The sequence below is a fragment of the Papaver somniferum genome, chromosome 7 (genome assembly GCF_003573695.1).
Source record: "Papaver somniferum cultivar HN1 chromosome 7, ASM357369v1, whole genome shotgun sequence".
Classification (NCBI taxonomy): domain Eukaryota; kingdom Viridiplantae; phylum Streptophyta; class Magnoliopsida; order Ranunculales; family Papaveraceae; genus Papaver; species Papaver somniferum.
Genome location: NC_039364.1, coordinates 66,477,767 through 66,499,665, shown reverse-complemented (window position 1 = coordinate 66,499,665; position 21,899 = coordinate 66,477,767). Strand labels below are relative to the sequence as shown.

Sequence of the window (21,899 nt, the reverse complement as noted above, 5' to 3'; positions counted from 1 at the left end):
GCAAGCTAAAGCTAATGATGCATCCATAAAGGCTAGATGGTGCAAGTTAAGAATTCTGTGAGGCTAGATGACAGTAAATGAAAGAATGCAAGAATGCAGTTGTAATGAAACAGTAAATGCAGTGAAGATGCAACAGGATGTACTAAGGATGAAAAGATGGAACCAAAAAAATTAAGATGCTACTAAGTTACAGAATAGTAAACAAGTTAAGAGTTCTAAACTGAAACACAAGTTCTAAACAGTAAACAAGCTACAGAATCTAACAGTAAACAAAATTCAAGTGAAAATACACAAGACTAAGCTAAAAATCAGAAAAGTAATGAAAACAACAATGGCACCGCTACCGAGTCCCCGGCAGCGGCGCCAAAAACTTGGTAGCTCAAGGAATGAGACCTAAAACTATGGTTATATTTACACCTGCAAGTATACAGGGTCAGATAGTAGATAATGAATAAGCAGGGGAAGTCCACAGGGACAAGGAGGGAGCTGGTGTTGTTTTCTAAATCTTTCTAGTGATAGTGACTAAAAGCACTAGGGCATTTGAATCCACCCAATAATCCTAAGCTAAGGCAATGCCTATTCAAATTATGTTCTTGTTCTTTTCCAGATAAAACTACAATGAATGATCTCTCAGTTAGTCTCCCTAACTCACCCCTAGTATAAGCTGTCTTCTTACAGCACAACCTATCACAGGATCATTTGGTTCAATTAGATAACTGTCATTCCTTTATCAATTAAGCACTTTTTCCTCCAGAGAGGTCTCAAATGGATGACTTATCAACCAACTTCACTAACTCACCCCTAGTATCAACTGTCTTCTTACAGTACAATTGATCACAGGCTAATTTGATCCATTAGCTAACTATCATTCCTAAAGCAATGAAGCACAACAAGAACAACAACATGAACATGAATTATCTTAACATATGATTATGGGTTTCATCAAAACCCTAGTTATTAAATTATAACATGATGAACACAATACTGAAAATAAACTACTACAACTTGGTGCACCGGCTACTCCGGGCATGCCCAAAATCAACACCCATGTCTTCAATTTATACATGCAAGCTTTTTCCCCAAAAAATCCCCAAATAGTAAATTAGGGTTTACTAAAAAATATAAAATTGACCTTTACCTAATCTCTGAAATCAATCAATGGTCTCGACCCATTCTTCTATTGCTTCTCCTCTTCCGTAATTGGTGGTTTGATTCACTAACTCTGTTTCTCTCAAACCTAGTTTCTAGGTTCACTGTTTTTGAAAAGATAAAAGGGTTGAGAGAGAAGGAGCTAGAGGGTATCATGGTGGTGTCCTTTAGTGATGGCGGGGGTGGCTGATTGATGGGGTACAGTGATGGAGGTGGTTGGCGGACATGGTGGTGGTGATGGTCGCTGTAGAGGAATGGAGAAGATGGAGTCGATGGTTTTGGGAAGAAGGGTGCGTTTGTTTTGCGGGTATAGGTATTTGGTTGTTTGGGTGTTGAGCGGGCTCATCAAATCTTGATGTTTCGCGAAGCTGAGCCGTGTGATGCGGAAATGATAGATCGATCTAACAGCGAGATGGAAGGGAGCGAGGAGCGACCGTTGGATGCTGAAGTACAACGAAGCTGACGGCTCAAATGGAGTTAGGTGTTGTAGTGTTAGACAGGAGCTTCAGACTTTGATGACTGGCGATGCTGCGACCGTAAGATGCTGAGATGATCCAATCTGACGGCTAGAAAGGGAAACGGGTATGGATATATGAAATGGATTTGGGTGAGGGTTTTGGGCCTTGGGTATGCCAAGCCCATATCTTCTTTAAGAACAATTCTTCCTCTTCAAGCCCACTTCTAGCCTTTTGGTCTTGTGCACAACATTCTTCGCGGCTTCCTTGTGTAATTCCTCCCGGCTTTTCACCGCTTTTCTGCTCTTTTCCGCTCCGCTATTCATCCAAACTTTATTTATTACCTAAAAATGCAAAATTAATTAATAAATATTTATTCTTGAAAACAAAGAAAATACAGAATATGGGATAAAATGTAGAATTAATGCACAAAAGATGAGTTAAATGCCAAGAAAAATATAGAAATATGCACTTTTTAGCACTCATCAAATACTCCCAAACCTGAATTTTACTTGTCCTCAAGTAAAACAAAACTAAGGAAATCCTACCTATACCACTGTCGCTGGTCTCTCGAATGCATTTAGCATATGCACTAAGCCTTTTAAACCACTAAGTGTCCCTAGTGGACGAGTGAAGTCTCGTGAAGGTTTGCTTAGAACGTACCTACAAAGTTCTAGGACAAAATATAAGCTCAGATTCCATCAAATGTGACATGTGCAAGACAGTAGAAGCTCACAGCAAAATGGATATGTCAATCTAGCTATCTAAGGCACAATCCTAGCACTGATAACAAATAAAGACACGTGATAAGAGTGTAAAGTGTATCTACACATGTTTCTAGAATGACCTGAAGTTATGACTACTAATCACCAAGAGATAGTTTTTAGGCTAAGAACCGAATTCTAAGCCAAGCTAGCTGTCCGGATTTACGAGAATTGTGAATGTTCACCCAATGAGTTGGTGATATTTCAGTTTACCCGCGTTATACATCGATGGCTGCACCCTCCTTGCTTATTACAAGACTATTTACAACAAAAAGATGACTCTTTACATGACTCTTATTTACATTGATTACTCTCTTTTATTTTTGGAACATGAGAGAACTATTGTCTTTAACATGAAACTTTTGTAATACTTGATTATTTTTTTTTTTTTTTTTTGATATAATTTTTTTTGATTTTTTTTTTTTTTTTGTAAGAAATAACTTTGATCTTTACAACATAGTGACACTTTTGATACATGAACAAAAAGAAAAACATAATTACATGACTCTTAGCAAGAGGTGGCCCTTATCGAATGCATCCAGTCAAATTCTATGGTTGCTTTTCTTAACGTATCCTCCAACTTCTATCCCAGCCAACCAAAGAACAAGCTAGTCAAGTCTCATTCAGTATTCTAAAGTGATTGGCAATCTAACTTCCTATCAAACACCTTGAAGATCGAGGCTATACATGTATTGGTAGATCGTGTGCGTGCAAGTTTCTTATCACATGTAAATTGTGCTAGAATCAGGGGTGCCTAAATATCTAGACTAAGAATCCTAATAAAAATACATATTTGCACAAGAGTCAACATTTCAAGGTAAATGAGCTCGATTTTTATGATTTTTCATTTTTTAATTTTTTTTGGAATTTTTTAAATTTTTTCAAAAAGAGGGAGTTCTGTTTTCAATTATAACATGTTATCGTGGTATCTACTCTATACCCCCAAACCTAAACTAAACATTGTCCTCAATGTTTCTAATGATAAACATATTCATAACTTGGACAAATCAGAAGAACATGTTGAGTTTTGAGAGAAAGGAAAGAGATTACCCGATTTGACGAAAGAAAGAACCGAACTCCATTGTTCATGGTTAGAATCCAACATATTTCAGCCGCGATCACCATGGAGTAGCAAAATATAAAGAAAACATAAAATTTCACTAAAAACTACCTACCAGATTATATACAAAAAATTCACTATATACATAAAGTCTAAAGAGTTGAGGATCAACCCAAAAGACAAAGTGTTGAAACATAGACAGTTTCAAAACACTAAAATTGGACTGAAATGAGAGCGAGAGTGAAAAACCGGATGAATCACCCCCAAACCTGTTATTTTCAGCAGGTTTACTTTTAAGCACAAAATCTTTCCATTTTAGGGGTGCAGGATTCACAAGGTCTAACTCAAAATGGACTTTGTTTGGGATGGACAAACATGCATATTCCAACTGTGGCTCCTTAAAAGTATTGTATTTAGATGCAAAATAGTCCAAGAGGACTTGAGAGGCACACAGTTCCAATCCTAGGTTGGGAATCTTCAGAAAAGTTGGTTTAAAATTTTTGTTACAAACCAAATCTAGGTTGGGTGGAATAATCTCAATCTGTGACTTAGGCAAGAAAGTGACATCTAAGTTTCTCACATGCATGAGATCAAAAGTACCAATATTATCAGTCACATCAGCATTTTCATAATCAAGTTGTGTAGCATGCTCATCATCACAACACAATTTCACAAGTCCAAATTCAGAATCATGGTTATCCGAAATATCCAAAGTAACATCAAAAGAAGCAATATATTGTGGCTTAGGTATGGAATCAGACACATCAACTATATTTTCATGCATAGGATCATTAGTGTCAACAGAAGATTCAACATTACCTAAGTCATGCTCTTCACAGGATAACTGCACAATATCTAAATCAGTAGCCTCATCACATGTATATGGAATACTAGAAGAAACATCATTCATGAAGGTCGGGGCAGAAAAGCCTAATGTATTTGAACCCAAAGGTTCCATAATATTTTCAGAATAGACATGTTCTTCTAATATAACATCATCATAATCATCATCATCACAAATACATGAAAATCCTACTTTGTCAAAACCATTAGTGTTTTTCGTCCATACATCTGCCTCTAAAATAGGTGAATATGGATTGACATTTTCAGCAATAGGGTATGAAACACTATATCCAGAATTAAGCTCATTGGGAAAATCAACATCTGACTCATGGTGATTACCCATATCATGTGGCATGGTCCTAGTTTCCCTATAGGTTTCCCACTGATGGGTTTTCTCTGCAACGCCAGCTAGAAATAACCATGCATCGTCCACAGTTTTATCAATGAATTCACCATTACACATAGATTCAACCAAGGCTCGAGACTTAAAGTCTAGTCCCTCATAAAGAATGGCGACCAGTCTCCACTTCTCGAGGCCATGATGAGGACACTCAAACAACAAATCATTAAATCGTTCAAAATAATGAAAAAGTGTTTCTCCATCTAACTGGACAAAACAATTAATACTTCGACGAATAGAGATGGTCCTATGATGTGGAAAGAACTTTCCGACAAATTGATTTGTGAGTTGGTCCCAAGTGGTGATTGACTGCGGTCTCAAACCGTAAAACCATGTTTTGGCCTTTTCCTTTAAAGAAAAAGTAAACAAACGCAATTTCAAAGAGTCTTCGGATATATGGTCAGGTTGTAAAGCCCGGACAATTTGTTCAAACTCTCTTACATGGTTATAGGGATTCTCAGAATCGAACCCTCAAAATATAGGAAGTATTTGTATCATGCTTGCGTTTAGTTCAAATGGGCCATCAGTCTGGGGTAAGACGATACATGATAACTGACTTATTATGTTAGGGTACATGTATTCATGGAGACTACGGAGTTTATTCACACACTCGCCCATTTTTTCAAAAAATTTGGTTTTAATGGGTTTTGAAAATTTGGTTTGAAAGGGTTTTGAAAAGAAAATTTGGTTTTGCTTGGGATAAAATTTTGGTTTTTAAAGAGGGAGAAAAATTTTGGTTTTTGAAATAAGGAGCAAATTTTTTTTTTTTTTAGCCCAAAATTTAGTTAAGTTTGGTTCACAAAAGAGGCAAGCCCAAAATCCAAAAAGTTAAGTTTAGAGCAAGCCCACTATTAAGAAACTACAAGCCTAACAAACAACTAAATTACAAGCCCAAATAAAGAAAGAAATAAAAATAAAACTAATTATTACAAACCCACAAAAAAAAGAAAATAAAACTAAAATTATTACAATCCCAAATAAAGAAAGAAATAAAATTAAAATTAAAATAATTATTACATGCCCAAAAAGATAATTAAAATTACAAGCCCAAATGAGAATAACAATACAAACCCACAAAAAATTTGGGTTTGGGTTTAGGCTTACCATTTTGGAGGGAAGCCCAGTTAGGCTTTGGTCCCTATTTTTTTTGTTGCACAAGCCCAGTTGGGCTTTGGATCTTCCTAAACTTTTGTTGGAGAGGCCCAGTTGGGCTTTGGCTTTCCTTTGGCTTTACAACAGAAGCCCAGTTGGGTCAACCCAACAGCACCAGGCAGCTTGGAGAAGGCAGCACCAGCAAGAATGGCTAGCTGCACCAGGTTCACTCCAACTGCACCAGGGCAGCCTAGCAGGCAGCAGTACAACAGCAACAAGCAGCAGCATGGCTACACAACGCTCAGCAGCAGCTGGTGAGAACAATATGCAAAACAGTAGGAACTAGCAAAGGACTAGCTCAGAAAAGCAATGAAGATGAACAAGCTAAGATGACTTGGTAATGCAAAACAGTATGCAAGAACTTAAGTATGCAAGACCAGCTAAATGCTTACACTAAATGCACAGAAGCAAGTGAGACTAAGATGCAGTTACACAGTGATGCTTATGCAAATGGATGCAGTGCAAGAAGATATGCAAGAATATAAGATGACAAGTATGCCAAGATGATGTAAGATGCAATGCAGATGGCACAAGCTTCAGATGACAAATAAGAAAGTTACAGGACAGAATCAATGAGCTGCAAGATGAGTTGATAACTGAATATGCAGGACAAAACTAGATGCAAGCTAAAGCTAATGATGCATCCATAAAGGCTAGATGGTGCAAGTTAAGAATTCTGTGAGGCTAGATGACAGTAAATGAAAGAATGCAAGAATGCAGTTGTAATGAAACAGTAAATGCAGTGAAGATGCAACAGGATGTACTAAGGATGAAAAGATGGAACCAAAAAAAATTAAGATGCTACTAAGTTACAGAATAGTAAACAAGTTAAGAGTTCTAAACTGAAACACAAGTTCTAAACAGTAAACAAGCTACAGAATCTAACAGTAAACAAAATTCAAGTGAAAATACACAAGACTAAGCTAAAAATCAGAAAAGTAATGAAAACAACAATGGCACCGCTACCGAGTCCCCGGCAGCGGCGCCAAAAACTTGGTAGCTAAAGGAATGAGACCTAAAACTATGGTTATATTTACACCTGCAAGTATACAGGGTCAGATAGTAGATAATGAATAAGCAGGGGAAGTCCACAAGGACAAGGAGGGAGCTGGTGTTGTTTTCTAAATCTTTCTAGTGATAGTGACTAAAAGCACTAGGGCATTTGAATCCACCCAATAATCCTAAGCTAAAGGCAATGCCTATTCAAATTATGTTCTTGTTCTTTTCCAGATAAAACTACAATGAATGATCTCTCAGTTAGTCTCCCTAACTCACCCCTAGTATAAGCTGTCTTCTTACAGCACAACCTATCACAGGATCATTTGGTTCAATTAGATAACTGTCATTCCTTTATCAATTAAGCACACTTTTTCCTCCAGAGAGGTCTCAAATGGATGACTTATCAACCAACTTCACTAACTCACCCCTAGTATCAACTGTCTTCTTACAGTACAATTGATCACAGGCTAATTTGATCCATTAGCTAACTATCATTCCTAAAGCAATGAAGCACAACAAGAACAACAACATGAACATGAATTATCTTAACATATGATTATGGGTTTCATCAAAACCCTAGTTATTAAATTATAACATGATGAACACAATACTGAAAATAAACTACTACAACTTGGTGCACCGGCTACTCCGGGCATGCCCAAAATCAACACCCATGTCTTCAATTTATACATGCAAGCTTTTTCCCCAAAAAATCCCCAAATAGTAAAATTAGGGTTTACTAAAAAATATAAAATTGACCTTTACCTAATCTCTGAAATCAATCAATGGTCTCGACCCATTCTTCTATTGCTTCTCCTCTTCCGTAATTGGTGGTTTGATTCCACTAACTCTGTTTCTCTCAAACCTAGTTTCTAGGTTCACTGTTTTTGAAAAGATAAAAGGGTTGAGAGAGAAGGAGCTAGAGGGTATCATGGTGGTGTCCTTTAGTGATGGCGGGGGTGGCTGATTGATGGGGTACAGTGATGGAGGTGGTTGAGCGGACATGGTGGTGGTGATGGTCGCTGTAGAGGAATGGAGAATATGGAGTCGATGGTTTTGGGAAGAAGGGTGCGTTTGTTTTGCGGGTATAGGTATTTGGTTGTTTGGGTGTTGAGCGGGCTCATCAAATCTTGATGTTTCGCGAAGCTGAGCCGTGTGATGCGGAAATGATATATCGATCTAACAGCGAGATGGAAGGGAGCGAGGAGCGACCGTTGGATGCTGAAGTACAACGAAGCTGACGGCTCAAAATGGAGTTAGGTGTTGTAGTGTTAGACAGGAGCTTCAGACTTTGATGACTGGCGATGCTGCGACCGTAAGATGCTGAGATGATCCAATCTGACGGCTAGAAAGGGAAACGGGTATGGATATATGAAATGGATTTGGGTGAGGGTTTTGGGCCTTGGGTATGCCAAGCCCATATCTTCTTTAAGAACAATTCTTCCTCTTCAAGCCCACTTCTAGCCTTTTGGTCTTGTGCACAACATTCTTCGCGGCTTCCTTGTGTAATTCCTCCCGGCTTTTCACCGCTTTTCTGCTCTTTTCCGCTCCGCTATTCATCCAAACTTTATTTATTACCTAAAAATGCAAAATTAATTAATAAAAATATTTATTCTTGAAAACAAAGAAAAAATACAGAATATGGGATAAAATGTAGAATTAATGCACAAAAGATGAGTTAAATGCCAAGAAAAATATATAGAAATATGCACTTTTTAGCACTCATCAAATACTCCCAAACCTGAATTTTACTTGTCCTCAAGTAAAACAAAACTAAGGAAATCCTACCTATACCACTGTCGCTGGTCTCTCGAATGCATTTAGCATATGCACTAAGCCTTTTAAACCACTAAGTGTCCCTAGTGGACGAGTGAAGTCTCGTGAAGGTTTGCTTAGAACGTACCTACAAAGTTCTAGGACAAAATATAAGCTCAGATTCCATCAAATGTGACATGTGCAAGACAGTAGAAGCTCACAGCAAAATGGATATGTCAATCTAGCTATCTAAGGCACAATCCTAGCACTGATAACAAATAAAGACACGTGATAAGAGTGTAAAGTGTATCTACACATGTTTCTAGAATGACCTGAAGTTATGACTACTAATCACCAAGAGATAGTTTTTAGGCTAAGAACCGAATTCTAAGCCAAGCTAGCTGTCCGGATTTACGAGAATTGTGAATGTTCACCCAATGAGTTGGTGATATTTCAGTTTACCCGCGTTATACATCGATGGCTGCACCCTCCTTGCTTATTACAAGACTATTTACAACAAAAAGATGACTCTTTACATGACTCTTATTTACATTGATTACTCTCTTTTATTTTTGGAACATGAGAGAACTATTGTCTTTAACATGAAACTTTGTAATACTTTTTTTTTTTTATTTTTTTTTTGATATAAATTTTTTTTGATTTTTTTTTTTTTTGTAAGAAATAACTTTGATCTTTACAACATAGTGACACTTTTGATACATGAACAAAAAAAAAAACATAATTACATGACTCTTAGCAAGAGGTGGCCCTTATCGAATGCATCCAGTCAAATTCTATGGTTGCTTTTCTTAACGTATCCTCCAACTTCTATCCCAGCCAACCAAGAACAAGCTAGTCAAGTCTCATTCAGTATTCTAAAGTGATTGGCAATCTAACTTCCTATCAAACACCTTGAAGATCGAGGCTATACATGTATTGGTAGATCGTGTGCGTGCAAGTTTCTTATCACATGTAAATTGTGCTAGAATCAGGGGTGCCTAAATATCTAGACTAAGAATCAAAAAATACATATTTGCACAAGAGTCAACATTTCAAGGTAAATGAGCTCGATTTTATGATTTTTCATTTTTTAATTTTTTTGGAATTTTTTAAATTTTTTCAAAAAGAGGGAGTTCTGTTTTCAATTATAACATGTTATCGTGGTATCTACTCTATACCCCCAAACCTAACTAAACATTGTCCTCAATGTTTTAATGATAAACATATTCATAACTGGGACAAATCAGAAGACATGTTTGAGTTTTGAGAGAAAGGAAAGAGATTCCCGATTGACGAAAGAAAGAACCGAAATGCCAGTGTTCATGGTTAGAATGAACAACTATTCAGCCGCGATCACCATGGAGTAGCAAAATAAAGAAACATAAACATTTCACTAAAAACTACCACCAGATTATATACAAAAAATTCACTATATACATAAGTCTAAAGAGTTGAGGATCAACCCAAAAGACAAAGTGTGAAACATAGACAGTTTCAAAACACTCAATTGGACTGAAATGAGAGCGAGAGTGAAAAACCGGATGAATCACCCCCAAACCTGTAATTTTCAGCAGGTTTACTTTTAAGCACAAAATCTTTCCATTTTAGGGGTGCAGGATTCACAAGGTCTAACTCAAAATGGACTTTGTTTGGGATGGACAAACATGCATATTCCAACTGTGGCTCCTTAAAAGTATTGTATTTAGATGCAAAATAGTCCAAGAGGACTTGAGAGGCACACAGTTCCAATCCTAGGTTGGGAATCTTCAGAAAAGTTGGTTTAAAATTTTTGTTACAAACCAAATCTAGGTTGGGTGGAATAATCTCAATCTGTGACTTAGGCAAGAAGGTGACATCTAAGTTTCTCACATGCATGAGATCAAAAGTACCAATATTATCAGTCACATCAGCATTTTCTAAATCATAATCAAGTTGTGTAGCATGCTCATCATCACAACACAATTTCACAAGTCCAAATTCAGAATCATGGTTATCCGAAATATCCAAATTAACATCAAAAGAAGCAATATATTGTGGCTTAGGTATGGAATCAGACACATCAACTATATTTTCATGCATAGGATCATTAGTGTCAACAGAAGATTCAACATTACCTAAGTCATGCTCTTCACAGGATAACTGCACAATATCTAAATCAGTAGCCTCATCACATGTATATGGAATACTAGAAGAAACATCATTCATGAAGGTCGGGGCAGAAAAGCCTAATGTATTTGAACCCAAAGGTTCCATAACATTTTCAGCATAGACATGTTCTTCTAATATAACATCATCATAATCATCATCATCACAAATACATGAAAATCCTACTTTGTCAAAACCATTAGTGTTTTTCGTCCATACATCTGCCTCTAAAATAGGTGAATATGGATTGACATTTTCAGCAATAGGGTATGAAACACTATATCCAGAATTAAGCTCATTGGGAAAATCAACATCTGACTCATGGTGATTACCCATATCATGTGGCATGGTCCTAGTTTCCCTATAGGTTTCCCACTGATGGGTTTTCTCTGCAACTTCAGCTAGAAATAACCATGCATCGTCCACAGTTTTATCAATGAATTCACCATTACACATAGATTCAACCAAGGCTCGAGACTTAAAGTCTAGTCCCTCATAAAGAATGGCGACCAGTCTCCACTTCTCGAGGCCATGATGAGGACACTCAAACAACAAATCATTAAATCGTTCAAAATAATGAAAAAGTGTTTCTCCATCTAACTGGACAAAACAATTAATACTTCGACGAATAGAGATGGTCCTATGATGTGGAAAGAACTTTCCGACAAATTGATTTGTGAGTTGGTCCCAAGTGGTGATTGACTGCGGTCTCAGATTGTAAAACCATGTTTTAGCCCTTTCCTTTAAAGAAAATGTAAACAAGCGCAATTTCAAAGAGTCTTCGGATATATGGTCAGGTTGTAAAGCCCGGACAATTTGTTCAAACTCTCTTACATGGTTATAGGGATTCTCAGAATCGAACCCTCGAAATATAGGAAGTATTTGTATCATGCTTGCGTTTAGTTCAAATGGGCCATCAGTCTGGGGTAAGACGATACATGATAACTGACTTATTATGTTAGGGTACATGTATTCATGGAGACTACGGAGTTTATTCACACACTCGCCCATTTTTTCAAAAAATTTGGTTTTAATGGGTTTTGAAAATTTGGTTTGAAAGGGTTTTGAAAAGAAAATTTGGTTTTGCTTGGGATAAAATTTTGGTTTTTAAAGAGGGAGAAAAATTTTGGTTTTTGAAATAAGGAGCAATTTTTTTTTTTTTTTTAGCCCAAAATTTAGTTAAGTTTGGTTCACAAAAGAGGCAAGCCCAAAATCCAAAAAGTTAAGTTTAGAGCAAGCCCACTATTAAGAAACTACAAGCCTAACAAACAACTAAATTACAAGCCCAAATAAAGAAAGAAATAAAAATAAAACTAATTATTACAAACCCACAAAAAAAAGAAAATAAAACTAAAATTATTACAATCCCAAAAAAGAAAGAAATAAAATTAAAATTAAAAAATAATTATTACATGCCCAAAAAGATAATTAAAATTACAAGCCCAAAGAGAATAACAATACAAACCCAAAAAATTACAAGCCCAAAAAATTTGGGTTTGGGTTTAGGCTTACCATTTTGGAGGGAAGCCCAGTTAGGCTTTGGTCCCTATTTTTTTTTGTTGCACAAGCCCAGTTGGGCTTTGGATCTTCCTAAATTTTGTTGGAGAGGCCCAGTTGGGCTTTGGCTTTCCTTTGGCTTTACAACAGAAGCCCAGTTGGGTCAACCCAACAGCACCAGGCAGCTTGGAGAAGGCAGCACCAGCAAGAATGGCTAGCTGCACCAGGTTCACTCCAACTGCACCAGGGCAGCCTAGCAGGCAGCAGTACAACAGCAACAAGCAGCAGCAGGGCTACACAACGCTCAGCAGCAGCTGGTGAGAACAATATGCAAAACAGTAGGAACTAGCAAAGGACTAGCTCAGAAAAGCAATGAAGATGAACAAGCTAAGATGACTTGGTAATGCAAAACAGTATGCAAGAACTAAGTATGCAAGACCAGCTAAATGCTTACACTAAATGCACAGAAGCAAGTGAGACTAAGATGCAGTTACACAGTGATGCTTATGCAAATGGATGCAGTGCAAGAAGATATGCAAGAATATAAGATGACAAGTATGCCAAGATGATGTAAGATGCAATGCAGATGGCACAAGCTTCAGATGACAAATAAGAAAGTTACAGGACAGAATCAATGAGCTGCAAGATGAGTTGATAACTGAATATGCAGGACAAAACTAGATGCAAGCTAAAGCTAATGATGCATCCATAAAGGCTAGATGGTGCAAGTTAAGAATTCTGTGAGGCTAGATGACAGTAAATGAAAGAATGCAAGAATGCAGTTGTAATGAAACAGTAAATGCAGTGAAGATGCAACAGGATGTACTAAGGATGAAAGATGGAACCAAAAAAAATTAAGATGCTACTAAGTTACAGAATAGTAAACAAGTTAAGAGTTCTAAACTGAAACACAAGTTCTAAACAGTAAACAAGCTACAGAATCTAACAGTAAACAAAATTCAAGTGAAAATACACAAGACTAAGCTAAAAATCAGAAAAGTAATGAAAACAACAATGGCACCGCTACCGAGTCCCCGGCAGCGGCGCCAAAAACTTGGTAGCTCAAGGAATGAGACCTAAAACTATGGTTATATTTACACCTGCAAGTATACAGGGTCAGATAGTAGATAATGAATAAGCAGGGGAAGTCCACAGGACAAGGAGGGAGCTGGTGTTGTTTTCTAAATCTTTCTAGTGATAGTGACTAAAAGCACTAGGGCATTTGAATCCACCCAATAATCCTAAGCTAAGGCAATGCCTATTCAAATTATTTCTTGTTCTTTTCCAGATAAAACTACAATGAATGATCTCTCAGTTAGTCTCCCTAACTCACCCCTAGTATAAGCTGTCTTCTTACAGCACAACCTATCACAGGATCATTTGGTTCAATTAGCTAACTGTCATTCCTTTATCAATTAAGCACATTTTTCCTCCAGAGAGGTCTCAAATGGATGACTTATCAACCAACTTCACTAACTCACCCCTAGTATCAACTGTCTTACAGTACAATTGATCACAGGCTAATTTGATCCATTAGCTAACTATCATTCCTAAAGCAATGAAGCACAACAAGAACAACAACATGAACATGAATTATCTTAACATATGATTATGGGTTTCATCAAAACCCTAGTTATTAAATTATAACATGATGAACACAATACTGAAAATAAACTACTACAACTTGGTGCACCGGCTACTCCGGGCATGCCCAAAATCAACACCCATGTCTTCAATTTATACATGCAAGCTTTTTCCCCAAAAAATCCCCAAACAGTAAAATTAGGGTTTACTAAAAAATATAAAATTGACCTTTACCTAATCTCTGAAATCAATCAATGGTCTCGACCCATTCTTCTATTGCTTCTCCTCTTCCGTAATTGGTGGTTTGATTCACTAACTCTGTTTCTCTCAAACCTAGTTTCTAGGTTCACTGTTTTTGAAAAGATAAAAGGGTTGAGAGAGAAGGAGCTAGAGGGTATCATGGTGGTGTCCTTTAGTGATGGCGGGGGGGTGGCTGATTGATGGGGTACAGTGATGGAGGTGGTTGAGCGGCGGACATGGTGGTGGTGATGTCGCTGTAGAGGAATGGAGAAGATGGAGTCGATGGTTTGGGAAGAAGGGTGCGTTTGTTTTGCGGGTATAGGTATTTGGTTGTTTGGGTGTTGAGCGGGCTCATCAAATCTTGATGTTTCGCGAAGCTGAGCCGTGTGATGCGGAAATGATAGATCGATCTAACAGCGAGATGGAAGGGAGCGAGGAGCGACCGTTGGATGCTGAAGTACAACGAAGCTGACGGCTCAAATGGAGTTAGGTGTTGTAGTGTTAGACAGGAGCTTCAGACTTTGATGACTGGCGATGCTGCGACCGTAAGATGCTGAGATGATCCAATCTGACGGCTAGAAAGGGAAACGGGTATGGATATATGAAATGGATTTGGGTGAGGGTTTTGGGCCTTGGGTATGCCAAGCCCATATCTTCTTTAAGAACAATTCTTCCTCTTCAAGCCCACTTCTAGCCTTTTGGTCTTGTGCACAACATTCTTCGCGGCTTCCTTGTGTAATTCCTCCCGGCTTTTCACCGCTTTTCTGCTCTTTTCCGCTCCGCTATTCATCCAAACTTTATTTATTACCTAAAAATGCAAAATTAATTAATAAAAATATTTATTCTTGAAAACAAAGAAAATACAGAATATGGGATAAAATGTAGAATTAATGCACAAAAGATGAGTTAAATGCCAAGAAAAATATATAGAAATATGCACTTTTTAGCACTCATCAATTGCACCTAGTTTGTTTATGCTTGAGAATCTTCTCTTCTGATATAAGATTCACTCAAACTAGATCGAAGTTTCGACGGGGATCTTTAGACTATTTGTAGTTCTAAAGACGTCTTGTGAGAATCCATTGTTAACAGACTACGTTCTGTGTGTGATTGATTACAAGAGATTCAAGTTGATTGTGTGCAGGTGTTTATTGAAGATCTAAGAAGATTTGAAGACGAAGAAGATTTCTGATTTGGGTTCATAATCTGTGGTGTGCATAATACTTGTTTCAGCTGGAAAAGGATCCAACTATAATCGGTTTATCTTTGTGATAGCTTTGATTGATTAGTTGAGTAGATCGGCATCAATACAAATCTTTGTGATTCAAAGTATTGATTGCAAAGTCTTGACAATTACTTTGGTAATTGTTATTGGATAGATCTAAGGACCTGACAAAGGAGTTTATTGGGATAAATGGAAGAGCCTTTTGTCAAACTCATATCACTTGGTTGAAAAGAATTGTTACCGAACAGATTTGTTGTTCCTTTACTGTTTGGAATACGAACCAAATGAATTGTTCCAAGTGCGTGACTTATTGCAAGTTGGAGGCGCATGGATACAGACGGAACTAGGTGAACGATAGGTTTAGTTGCTTGGTCTCAACTATACGAAGTTGGTTTAGATTTTGTATAGCGGCTTAATCCTGAGAGTACTCAATTCTGGACAAGGTCCCGGGGTTTTTCAGCATCTGCGGTTTCCTCGTTAACAAAATCTTGATGTGCCATTTATTTTTAGTTTCCGCATTATAATTATTTTATTATAATTAAAGTAAATTGCACTTTGTGTGTTAACAGGGCACTTGATATTGATCACATTGGTTTCGGTTATTTCCGTACCTTTTATCAAGTGATCACGTTGTTGTTGTATTGTCTCGATTCCATATCCATAGACAATCACACAAAGTGTATTAGTTTTCTCCACTTGCCTTTGATATTTAATTCACGAGTTAGACCAGTTCGGACTAACCATATATCAAGTGGACACTGTGTTGAAATATTCCTTGAGTGATTGTATCTCCAAGAGGTTTATACACAGTGGGTCTTATATAGGTTGTGATCAAAATAAAAGATTGTGGTGTATTTGGGTACCCTCGTCTTTTCATTCGCAACTTCATATGGATCTAAAGGCTTTGGTATGATCCCGGATTGTAATTGCAACATAAAATTTCGCCTTTTTCTATCTTGATTTGCATCTTCATCCATTTGATGCAAAAATTCCATACATATTTCTTCCTCTTCTTCGTACAACATTTCATCCATCTCCATATCTTCCTCAGAAGAATCAAAATCAGAATTCATGATTAAAAGTTGAAAGAAATCGAAATTAAGAAAAGATTGATCGGATGAAAGATTATTGTGAATTTGTGAGATCAAACTCGAGCCGTTTTTATGGAGGTAGAAACTAGCGTTCCGGTGACCGTTTAAAAGTAGTCGTTGGCGGCCTTGGTTCAAACGTCGGTGTTTCAACCACGAGCGCCAGCGTCTGCACTTCCTTCTCGCGCTTGGCGGTCAACCGCCAAATGCTTTACCATAGTGGAAAACCAAGTTTGGCCATCCACCTGGCTCAACAAAAAAATGGATTTGAACATTGCCATAGGAATTGCCCTTATTTCTTAATCAAACAATAACCAAAAAAAACTAAAACCGCACCGATTACTGGTAAAAAAAATGGATTTGGACCGGCCCCACTACCGCTAAACCCACTATACAACTAATCTACTACAAGCCTTTACGGCGGCGGGGATTGAACCCCTAACTTCCTCCTCCTATCATTAGTAATTCTATATAAATATTTTGCGTTATTTTGGTAATCTTTAACGTAAGTCGCTCTGGACCTATTTCTCCACTTCTCTGCTCTGGAAATAGTAAACTTACAATTGTCTTGTCTAGCTTTCCCTCTTCTCCACTTCCCACTTAAAAGTATTAACCATTAAAAGAAGAATCGCCAGAATATATACACCATTAACAACCCACAAAAAAAGAATCGCCAGAATATATACACCATTAACAACCCACGAAAAAAGAATCGCCAGAAAATACACAACGCTCAAGCACAAAAAACAAAAGGAAAATTTTCTATTTGGTCCTAAGCTCATATAATTATTTATAGTAGGGTCCTACCAGAATTTTCTTTTATCCGAAGGTCCAAAATTAATTAAAACATGGAAATGGCCATAGTACCCTCGACTACCAAACATGTGTGTCTACATGCTCATTATATTGAGTACATATCTGCTACACTGTTTACAAATTCGAGTACATATCTGCTACACTGCTTACATAATTTGAGTACATATCTACTACACTGCTTACATAATTTGGGTACATCTCTGCTACACTGCTTGCAGGTTAAATCTCATTATTTGCGTAAGTTCATCACTTACTTTAGTTGTTTTTTACAATATAATTCAGCAGTACATATATGATGTACTTAAAAGAAACGGGTTAAAATGAAATTTTTCACTACATATATGTAAAAATTCATATACTACAAAAAACAGGATCTCTCTAGTGCTCCACTCCCATTGGACCACGTCCTCCCAAAGCGCCAACACTCTTCTTAACAGTAGACATATTGAACCTGTAAATGTGACCAAAATGTAACAATTAAAACACAACAACAATCCATATATGAATAATAGATAAAAATGGACAGTACAAGTAATATGACAAACATCAAAATTAATATTACCTAACGATGGTTCAATTTTATTTCGGTATTCCATATATGCATTGCCAAAATCATAAGAATTAACTGACTAAAATCTATGTATAAAACAGATTCAAAAAGCAGTTTTTCAGTATTTAATATATGTACTGTTAATTCACTATATAAAACAACTCCATGGCAAAAAAAAATAACAGAATCGAGATAGTCTTATTTCAGTATCGCATATATGTACTTGTGGATGAAACAACAACAAGTGATAAAACTAAGAATAAAACATAATCAAAAGCAGTTCGTATAAGTATGCCACATATGTATTGCTGATTCATGAACTAAAAAACAACTACATGCAATGAATCTGTCAAAAAAAAAACAGAATCGAGATAATCTTATTTGAGTATCGAAGATATGTACTTATGGATCAAACAACAAGTGATAAAACTAAGAATAAAATAGAATCAAAAGTAGTTTGTATTAGTATGCAACATATGTACTGATGGATAATACCCCTGAAACAACAAATAAGTATGATTTTGAGAAAATAAAGAACGGAAATAACAAGAAAATCAAATTGAGAGTTCAAATAAGTTAAAACCATCGTAATCTAACCAAAAAATCGAATAATTACGATCAAGATTCATAAAAACAATACGTCATATACGTATTGATGTTTAATACACAAGCAAAAGCTGAAACCAAACATATAGAAGCATTGTAAACACAGAAAAATCGGTACGTCATATACGTGCTGATGGTTAATACACAAAACCAAACTGAAACCAAACCAAAAGCCACCAAAATGAAACTAAAATACCAGATCTACAAACGAAACGAACGTAAAACATGATTTTATAACTAGATCTGGACTATTTTCATCAAAAACCACCAGTACATCATATACGTATTGATGATTAATACACAAAAGCAAACTAAAAACAAACCAAAGACCAACAAAATGGAATTAAAACATCATATCTACTAATGAAATGAACATAAAACATGACTTTCTATCTAGATCTGAAGGATTTTTACCAAAATTGAAGTAAAAAATTAACGAATCAAGCATGAAGATCGTAAACACAAAAAAAAAACGAATTCAATTCCTCTTTTCGGAACCCTAAAATCTAAATTTTGAATTTTTCTCCATGAAATCAAGAGATTTGGATCTCAGATTAAGATAAAATCAAGAAGAAACTTAAAATAATTAAAGATCAATATAGGTAAATCAACTTACAAGATACCTCGGGAGATCTTCATAGCCGGAGCTCTTCACCAAAACACATATGAGAAAATGAAGAAGAAAAAGAATAGAACGAGGAAATGAAGAAAAAAAGGATTTGGTTATTGCTTTTATATACTTAAGGGTGTTTTCGGTATTTAAAAATACGTCCTCATATGTTCCACACGTGTACAGGACCAGGGGATAAAGTTTTAGGTCCAATTTTGTTGTTTTTTTTTTTATTATGGACCTCCAATTACTGGGCTTTAGTGGATGGACCTGCCACTAACTAAGACCACTGTAATAATACCTATTGGTAATTCCTACAAAACAAAATCGTAATAACACATTGGAATATGATTTGAACTTTATTATATGATGATACTCGATGCAATTCCCATTCCATTTTCTGATTGGCCCATATATATTAATTATCTGAAGAATAAAAAGATACCCGTAAAAGTTATCTTAACTTGTTATATACTGTACTATAATCTCAATCATAATAACATTATCAATTTTAACTTTTTTTTGTAATAGCTTTTTTTCTTCTTAGTTTTCTGGTATTGGTGACAGAATCATGAAATGCAACATGCGTTTGGATTCTCGTCACTAAATAGTTGTGGAGCTGGGACCCTTTCAATGACATAAAGGGGTGGATAATTTCTTGGAGGAGGATGATAGTAGGGTGGATAATAATACATCATTTTTTTCATTGTTTCTTCATTATGATGTGCTTCAACAATTTCATCTTCCTTGTGCACTTGCTCATCGTTATTTCCACCACCTTTCTCTTCATTACTTTGTCCTTGTTCACCATTGTTACCATCTTCTTTCTTTTCTTCATCTTTCTTCTCACCGCTTTCTTCTTCTTGTTTCTTTTCACCATTCTCTTCTTTCTTTTCATCATCGGCCGGCTTCGCTGCTTCTTCTGCTGGTTTTTCTCCACCTTCATCTTTTTTCCCCTCTTCTTTTAAGGGCTCGGGTTCGAGTTCGGGTTGTGGCACAATTCGAGCTTGTTTTTTAGTCCGTCTATAAACGTAATCTACCAACCGCTCAGCGTCCATTGTTCCTGTAACAGTTACCTTGCCAGTACTCAATTCTGTTTCTGCTGTTTGGACACCTGAAAAACAGAAGCATCAAAGAAATCATTAGAGATAAATCAGTAGTATATACTGAATTAAAACATTTCCTTAAAAATGAAACCCTGTCTCCTAGTTTACTTTTGTTCTATTTATTCAATTAATTACCACTTTTCCTTTTGGAATTACATGCAATATTTACTTTTCGTTTTTACTTTCCGTAGTACGAGGTAAACAGGTAATGATGAGACAATTTGTTGAATTTGTGGATATATATATCCAAGTAACACTGAAATGCAGAGTATGAAAATTCACCTGGAATCAAATATAGATATGTTCGCATGTACTGATCGTTAGATGTCCTACTGTGACCTCTTTTTTTGATCGATGTCTTATTATGACCTATGTAGTAAAATCTAATTGACTTTCTCTTTCTTGTTTCTTTTTTACTTCTAAAGACAAAATGACAAATAATATTATTTTCCATCAGAAAAAGAGAAGAAGCCCATAATATTTTACCTCTCATTTTAAGTATCTTTTTCTTCAGTTGAAGTGCACAAGCTTCGCAATGCATATTCACATTTAGTTCAACAGTGATAGGTCCACTAACCTGAAATTAAGAACATATATCAACCACCAAATTAAACCACATTAAACAAACAAAGGGTTAATAAATCAGAAAAATGAGAAAAAAGAATGATACTAAAGTTATTTAATCTTCAAAAAAAAATAAAATAGATTACCTGTGAAGTAACAACTTGAGGAATTGGTTCTCCTTCGGTGGCAGGTAATGGTGATATTATTTTTGCTCTTCTTTTAGTTTTCTTCTGTATTCTCACACATAATGCTTGTGGGTCGACTATTCCTTTCACTGTTATCTGATTTGTACCCATATCTATAGCTACTGCTTCAACTCCTGCAATGATTAGTAATCACGGCAAAATATGTTTAGCTAAAGAGATTACAGGAGTTATAATTAAAATAGTTAACTTGAATAGATTAATTAAGTAAATTTACCTCTACATTTCATGATTGATCTCTCTATTTTCTTAGCACAACCAACACAATGCATGTCAACATGTAAAACAACAACAACGGGAGGTGGTTTTGGCGGTTCTTCCTCAGCTGGTTTCTTTTCTTCTTCTTCAGCTGGCTTTTCTTCTTTATTTTCTTCTTCTACTACTGGTTTCTCTTCTTGCTTAGTTTCTTCCTGAAATTATGCGCAACAATTTTAGAAAAATCAGATTAAAACTCAAACAATGGAAAGCAAATGAGAAAGACCTGTTTAAATCTATACCTGTTTAACTTCTTCACCCATTGTGCTTGCTAGTTATCAAACAAACTAAGAAAGACCTTGATCAAGTTAACCTAGTATTCCTGAGTGTGGGAGAGAGAAGAGGGAGAGTGAATGGAAAAACAGAGTTGGTTATATAGATGTAATGAGATAGTCGATACCCGAGGGGTTGTTTAGTTAATGGCAACACAAAGTACAATGGGATTCCGAAGAGCACATGCAAGACCACTTATAAAGAGAACCTATTTCTTTCTTTGTGTTGGAAATCTTTCTTTTCCTTTTCCTTTTTGTTTTCTAACTCCTAGGCGCTTTGATTTGTGTTGGAAATCGATTAATAAAAAAAAATTAAAATTTTAATAAAAATTTATAATTTATTATTTTTTTTTGTGAATGAAACTTTTTAGTCCCACGTCGTGGAGTTTCCAATTTTTAGTAGTTTTAAGAAACTATATAAACTTATTAGTCCCACATTGTGGAGTTTCCACTTCTTAAATTGTTTAATTCCATTATATAAAGAAATTCAATACTTTTGTAAAATTTATTGGAAAGGGGTTGCTCTATATTTTAGAGGGACCCCTAAGGGAAAATATTTTA

At 36.1% G+C, this 21,899-nt stretch overlaps 1 protein-coding gene and 1 long non-coding RNA gene across 2 annotated transcripts; both read right to left on the bottom strand.

Annotated features, from left to right (window-relative positions):
* Positions 1–17,230: 17,230 nt before the first annotated feature.
* LOC113293846 lies at positions 17,231–17,812 on the bottom strand. Its single transcript, XR_003332611.1, has 2 exons — positions 17,735–17,812; positions 17,231–17,623 (listed from the first exon to the last, which is right to left on the bottom strand). It is a non-coding gene; the product is annotated as an uncharacterized LOC113293846 (long non-coding RNA).
* A 1,570-nt stretch (positions 17,813–19,382) lies between these two features.
* LOC113297524 (heavy metal-associated isoprenylated plant protein 9-like) lies at positions 19,383–21,491 on the bottom strand. Its single transcript, XM_026546016.1, has 5 exons — positions 21,309–21,491; positions 21,029–21,221; positions 20,755–20,927; positions 20,531–20,621; positions 19,383–20,052 (listed from the first exon to the last, which is right to left on the bottom strand). Exons 1-5 carry the CDS (start codon positions 21,327–21,329, stop codon positions 19,508–19,510), a joined length of 1,023 nt encoding a protein of 340 aa, XP_026401801.1. The 5' UTR covers positions 21,330–21,491; the 3' UTR covers positions 19,383–19,507.
* Between the last annotated feature and the right edge of the window lie 408 nt (positions 21,492–21,899).